The 7311-nt window shown below is 39.2% G+C and overlaps 1 protein-coding gene across 1 annotated transcript in view; it reads right to left on the bottom strand.

The window, feature by feature from the left end:
- Nucleotides 1–1562: 1562 nt before the first annotated feature.
- Nucleotides 1563–7311, bottom strand: part of LOC111947624 — a 36340-nt gene continuing 30591 nt past the window's right edge. The window contains exons 4-5 of the mRNA XM_023956250.1: nt 2206–2295; nt 1563–2063 (exon numbers count right to left, since the gene is read on the bottom strand). Of these exons, the coding sequence (XP_023812018.1) occupies nt 2053–2063; nt 2206–2295 (101 nt within the window). The 3' untranslated portion in view covers nt 1563–2052. The remainder of the gene's footprint in view (nt 2064–2205; nt 2296–7311) is intronic.

Here is a 7311-nt window from a genome sequence, read left to right as displayed (position 1 = left end):
TTAACATATTGAAGATAAAAACACTCAACATTCTCGGCTTTCCAACATTTAACTTTTTCAATCTGTAGGGGTTTGGGTGTCAGGAACCGGTGGTGGAGGACCCAAAAGGCAGGAGACCCAGCTTGGTGACAGGAAATGAAACATTTAATAAACTGAAATATTACAAAATGAGGGTGAGAACCAAAAAGGTGGCAAAGAAGAGCAAATGACCTGACACTAATGAACTGAAAACCAGACACTTATATACACTGAGGGTGATAAGATAAATGAAGACCAGCTGTGGATGAAAAACATGGATCTGTTGTCACAGACAGGGCGACTCAGAACATGACCAAAACAGCATAAAAACCAAATTAAGCAACAGAACCCCCACATTGGGATGAAAACTGAACATATTTTTATACTTTTACCTCTGAGATAATCAAAGAATTAAATGTTGTACCTGAGCTTAAAGACAGCTAAACAGCTTTACTTTCAACGCATGCGCATCACCCCGCCACACGCAGAACGTGCTTGTCCTCTCCAAAACAAGCTTCCCACCTTTACATACCGCACGTGGCCACTAGATGGCAGCGTAATATGCATAACTTATAGCTTTACAGTGGATTGTTAAATCTTATTGCCCAAAACAAGAAAAAATAACAATTAAACCCATAGTAAAAAAAATTACAAAAAAACATGCAAAATTGGGGGAGACAGAACAAGTCTTATTAAGGCTTTAATACAATTCCGAAAATAAAATTGATTAAATAGAGCAATACTAGATTTTTCTAGAGGGAAAAAAATTGCAAACATTAATTTTGAGAAACAAATTCTTACTTCTATTTGAAATAACAAAGAAATCAGTGTAAACCTTCAGGTTAATATAGACAGCATAGAAAAAGTTAACAAAAGATGTAGAAAAGATGAGTCTTTAAAGTATTAAGAAGCACTAAACTGGGAAATAAAGTCAACTGATTGAAGAATTAAAAAAATAATACACATTCTTTACTATTTATTTGACATATTGTAACTTTGTCTGTACAGATTGAGATGATAATTTATCTTGTTTTTTAGGTGAGTCGGAGATTTCTGACTAAAGACTTATTTCATCAAAACCTTAAGCTTTAGTAAATATTTAAAATAATCACATAGAAAAAAATTTTCCCACTTATTTTGAATAAAGTCTGAAAAAACACTTTTAAACATTTTGACCTCGGAAATGATTTCTAGTATGATCTAAAGCTGGTCTTCCTGTAACCGGGACAGCCTTTATCTTATTTTATAATAGCACAAAATCTGTTCAAGGGTTACCATACCTGAGGGATCTCCAACAAACTACTGCATTACACTACTAGTCATAGCCCCTCCTTCCTTTCTTCTTCTTCTTCTTCTTCTACTTCTTTTGACTCCCCTATATATTCCAAAGGCTACTGTTCCCCACCCCCTTTTGTATGACCTCCTGTCAGAGAGGTGGGTGCCATCATCCTAAAATCATTTTATAATCCCAATACATCCTATTGTTTATTGCCCTTTTGGGTTTAATTTTTATTTGTATAACTACAGCAATGTTTGTTTCTAACTTGTGATGTGATGATTAAAAGGGATTGATGGTTCAGGAGAGATATTTTGGGGATTCACTGTTAAAGCTTAAATGTCGATTTGTTTTGTTTGTATAGGAACTGGAGTGGGCAGGATCACACAGTGTATTGTTTTCTGTTTGTTTTATTACCAGGTATGTATGAGAAAAATGTGAGTGTAAAATGTGTTACAGAGCCTGTATAAGGTTTTAAGCTAGCATGCCGCGTGCGGCATACGCCCCTTTTGTATGACCTCCTGTCAGAGAGGAACTGGAGTGGGCAGGATCACACAGTGTATTGTTTTCTGTTTGTTTTATTACCAGAATAAAGGGAGGCTTCTCTCCAAGAGGTAACACTGTGTCACACCATATATTAACCAGCACAACGCAGAAAGCGACCGGTTACATTCCATCATTTGGTGGTAAAAGATGAAGATAACTTTAAAATGTGGTCATCAATGGAGTCAAGGAGAAGCAGGCAGGTCTTCAATTCATCATTCTGCTCCTGTGAGAAACACAGAACTGATCACTCTGACTCTTTGTTCTGCTTATAAGGACAGAATATGAACTCAGCTCATGTTTCATGGAAAAAGTCAGAATCAGTCATAGTCTGTGTCTGTAACAGTTTCATGTGTTTGTGTTGTCACCTTGTGTTCTGGTCCATATGCAGACTGATGCAGTGATGACTGAGAGTGCTGCTAAACCCACAGGAACATAGATGATCCTCCACCAAACACCTTCAAGGAGAATCAAACCATTCAACACATTTTCTCAGTAAAATGGAACACAAACATCATCACCACTTTGATGCTGATGACACTTGGCTTTTCTTTTCTTTTCCTCCAGATGACATGACTGTGTCAGCTCATGTTTCTGTCTATTCAACATCCCCACTTGAATTAAAGAAAAACATCTTTAGCTGAGTCTTCCAGCACAGCAGCTCCATTTGCAATCTTTAAGGAAGACTGAAAACTGAATCATCTTACAACTTCCAAAGCACATTAAAACTTTGAAATGAAGCTCTGTCTGTTTTCAGACATTTATCTTATAGTAATTATTACCCTTTATGATGCTGACCTGTTTTTTGTCTGTTTTCTCCCTTTATTGTTGGTTCCTTTGGGTAAAAATATCTGCTGAATATTTCAATCTAAATCTTAGCTTCTGCACCTCTAAAGGACTTCAGTTGGGATGGGTGAAGTGCTGCTAACCTCCAACTTTGAATTGTGTCTGGTGGTGGAAAGAGTTTTTCAAGCAGATGGAAGAACCTCAGGAGGAAGAGCAGTTAAATACTGAGTGATTGGTTGTTGGTTCAATTCTGAACCTTTTCTGTGTTTAAGCATCACATTTATTCTCTGATGGTTTCAGAAGTGTTGAAGTTTACAGATGAGACGAACTCCTCATAAAGTAACTGTTGGTATCTTTTTAAACAGGTAACTACATCATAATTTCCATGTCGAGTCATTTTATGTTTGACTGGAAGTTTGAGCAAAAACAGAGACTTAGTCTTTTGATTGACAGCTATGAGTTGAACCCTCTGCTCTAAAACATTTTCACTGATTTATTTCTGACAACCTTCATGTTTGTTTGGTGACTTCATCTTCAGACGAGACGATGACATCGACCACATACCTGTTTTAGAGAGATGATCTGTTGCAGCTGATGGTTTGGATGTAGACAGAACTGATTCTGTGGTTGTTGTGGATTCAGCTGCAGATGTTGATGCAGAAGATGGTTTGGATGTTGGTTTAAGTGTTTTTCTAGTTGATCTAACATCATTTTCTAGAAGATGAGAAAGCAGAAGTTTGATGAAACAAGTGTCCTCTGACGTAATGGAGAAACCATAAAAAACTACAAAAACTGTTTCACATACAGTTCACGTTTCTTGAACTGAGTTTGAATAATTTCATATTTACATGCATAAACTAGAAAAGATCAAACAATAGAAGTCTTCATATTTATCTTCATATCAGTTGTTGTATGTTTCAGTCTCATATTCAAAAACGTAAAGCTTCAAATATTAAAATCAAAACTTACTCTTTATAACGTTCAGTTCAACCTGAAAATCTGTTTCCTCTTGTCCTGATGTGTTGAACTGTCTGCAGGTGTAACTTCCAGCATCTTCATCTGTGATCTTCTTTATCACCAGAGAACATTTCTCTGTAAGACTCAGTCTGTCTGATTTAGATCCAACATCTTTGTGAATCTTCCCGTGTTCAAACAGGGTAAAGCTTTGTCCTGAATTACTGTACAACCAGGTGATTCTAGAACATCCATCATTGAAATCATTTCCATTTTCACATTTCAAAGTGACTTCATCTCCAACTCCAACAGTCTTCTGTGAAAATGTTTGTTCTACAGTTTAGAGAAAGAGAGAAACACAAACATGTTGTGTTGATCCTTTTCATGAACATCTTAGACATTTAACATGCATGTTTAAAGAATACACTGAAGTCAATGTGGTTAGCAGCCTGCTGTCATTAGCATTAAGAACACAACAAGTCATGTTCCATGCTTTCAGAAAGGTCATGTTTGAATCTCTGTCATGTTTCTTACCTGTAAATGTGAGCATCCATGTCAGAAACAGAGGGAAGTGAAGTGATGTGAAGTCAAACATTGTTCTCTCCTCTGCTCTTCTCTGTCTCTTCTTGTCTCAGTGTTTTCTGTCAGAGGCTGAAGCCAACAACAACGCACACTCTGGACAGAAATACATCCATTTCCTGTGGTTAGTAGTTCCTCCACTATGTCACTTCAGAAGTTGTGTTATCAAATAAGCCCATCAAATATTTTATTATTATTCTCCTAATTATAGTGTCAGGAGTCTTCCTGTCCTCTTGTCTGCTATTGCATCCTCTTTCACAGTCATCACTTACATTTGTTCAGCTGCCTGTTTTTGCATTGATCTCTAGTTGTCCGACAGAAAGTTGTTTCTCTGCAGATCTATAGCCTTTTGGTTCTAATCCTGTTCTTGTTGCCTAATCCTGTTTGGACCCTGATCTGTCCTGGAATCTTTCCTCTCTGTCTTGAAAAAAACTGTTGGTGGATGAGGTCTTGGAACTTCATGACAGGTTCTGAATAAAATACAAAGTCAGCTGATTTGGGGTTTGTGACTTCAACCAAAAACAATAAAAACAGAATAAACAATTTATGACAAGAAAGCTCTTTTTTTAATCCTCTCACCATGTTCCAGGAAATCTCATTTATTGATTGTTATTTGACCATGCACACTGCAAAAACGGACACAAATTGTCTTATTTTGTGTCTTGCAAGAAAAGTAATCTTATCAAGACAGTTTTTTTTCACAGCAAAATGATCTTAGTTTCAGAAAACATGTCTTAGACTACAGTTTTTTTTAGAATATTTGAATTTTCGGTAAGATCAATTTTCTGACCTCATTGGCAGGTTTGGTTTTTGTTGCTCATTTAAAGAGCATTTTTGATTAAATTCTAGAGCACTTACATTCTGACCAAAGTAGGGTCCGAGGGCCAAATTTGGCCTGCCAAATTTGTTTATGTAAAACCCCTCAACCTCCTGTCCATTGTCTATGGTTTCCAAAACTCCACTGCTGTAATTTACTTTCAGCCTCCAGGTGGCGCTGTTAGCACTCTCTCTGCCCACGGCTAAGGGGGAAACAACCCAAGAGTGAGTCAGCGCTTGGCTTTCAACTCGGACACAACATAGCTATTTTTAAAACATAATTAGTGTTACAAATTCCCAAGAGCCTTCACGGTCTCCTCCAATTCTTTCAATTACCTTTTTCAGTTTGTCAAGATGGAGCAACAACAGGAGTGGCAAAAGGATAAGAGGCATTTTTAAAATATATGGAAGGAGTATTTCTTTGGGGGCAGAAATCTCTTCTAAGGCTGTTTGTCTTGTTTTCCAGCAATCTGTGGCTGTACTGAAAGAGGACAATATAAGATGCCACTACGAGACTAAACATGCAGTCTTCTCCAAATATAAAGGTGAGGCGCAAAAGAAAAATTCCATCAAGCTTCTAACTAAACTTCGGTCACAGCAAGCCACCCTCATGAGGCCCTCAACAGCACAGGACTGCGCCACACGGGCCAGCTACAAAGTTTCGGTGCTAATTTCCAAGAGTGGGGGATCGTTTTCAATGGGGGATTTTGTTAAGGACTGCCTGTTCACAGATCCTACAATAATGGGTGTTGTATGTGTTAGAACTGTTAATATGTTAGCGACCACAAGGGGGCGCGTGTAGGCTTCAATTAACTGTTCAGAAAGACGAATAAGAGTGTGTTGTAGCTGTGGAACAGGAATAAAAATGAATTGAGCTTCCAAGTCCGCCTGATGACTGATTTGTGCAGCACTAATTACCACAAAAACAACATATTTTGGCGAAGAGGTGTGACTCCAGTGTCTGCTAAGCGGTGGAAGTCCACGCTGTGAGCTAACGGCTATTGAGCTAGCTGTGAGTGGGGCCGCTGCACGTGTCTTCAACATCAGAGACCTGGAGGGAATGACTCGACACATGGACACGTTTGAACAGTCCGGGGAGCAATGGATGACATATAGTGAGAGGCTTGAACATTTTGTTCTAGCAAACGGCATTGAAGACGACAAGAAAGTCCTGGTGTTGCTGAGTGTGCTGGGTCCGAAGACGTATGGATTACCACGCAGTTTAATTACTCCAGTGAAGCCTGGTGAAATGACTTATGAAGACATAACAGATGTTTTGCAGAACCATTTTGCTCCGAAACCGCTGGTCATCGCAGAGAGGTTCAGGTTGCACAAGCGAAATCAGGAAGAAGGAAAAACGGCATTGCAGTGAGTATGTGGCTGTTTGAAGAGACTTTCCGAACCTTGTGAGTTTGGCGCAGATCTGGAAGACGCACCGCGGGTCCAATTTGTGTGCAGTCTAAAAGGGGAGAATGTGCAGAAGCGCCTGCTGATTGAAGAAAATCTCACTTTCTAGAAGGCAGTCGAATTGGCGGTGGCAGCTGAGATGGTGGCACGGGATGCACAGCAGTTAAGCGGGTCATTGAAAGTGAATGCTGTATTTTCCCAAAAACCCACCGTGAAGTGCAGAAGATGTGTCAAAACAAACCATACGGAGGACGACTGTTGGTACAAGGATCGTGACTGTCACCAGTGTGGAAATAAGGGTCACATTAGGATGTGTAAGAGTAAAGGGTTCTTAGAAGTTGCAAGGAAACAAAGAGAGTAAACAAGTCTTTATAAGTAAATCAACCAAGTACAAAGTTCGAGAGAAGATGCAAATGATGGTAAAGCGGAAGAAGTTGAAAGTCACACTGATGAACTCTGTCATTAGTGATGAGATATACAGTCGGATCACAGTGTTGCCTACAGTAAATGGGCAAGAAATGGAGATGGAGCTGGACACAGGGGCTGCAGTGTCTTTGATCTTTGTGGTACTGTATGAAACCAAACTGAAACAAGGGCCACTACAGTCCACTGATTTAATCCTGAAAACTTACACGGGAGAGCCGCTTGCATCGGAGGGTGTCATTAAAGTGAAAGTAAGGCTAAATAATCAGTCGACAACCCTGACGTTGTATGTTGTGAAGGTTGATAGTCCACAACCTTTTGGTAGAGAGTGGCTCAGAGCCATTAGACTGAACTGGAAAGACTTAAAGTCAGTGTTGATGGTGGAACAAGGTGAGAAAGAAAGCTTACAAAGTGTAATTAAAGAGACATGCTGGGGTTTTCTCCACCAAATTGGGCACATTAAAAGGAATTAAGGCGAGACTGACTCCAAAGGATGACTGTGTGCCCAA

Source organism: Oryzias latipes, chromosome 7 (genome assembly GCF_002234675.1).
Source record: "Oryzias latipes chromosome 7, ASM223467v1".
In the NCBI taxonomy this organism is placed as follows: Eukaryota; Metazoa; Chordata; class Actinopteri; order Beloniformes; family Adrianichthyidae; genus Oryzias; species Oryzias latipes.
The sequence above is the reverse complement of the archived record's forward strand: the minus strand, read 5'-3'. Positions and strand labels throughout refer to the sequence as shown.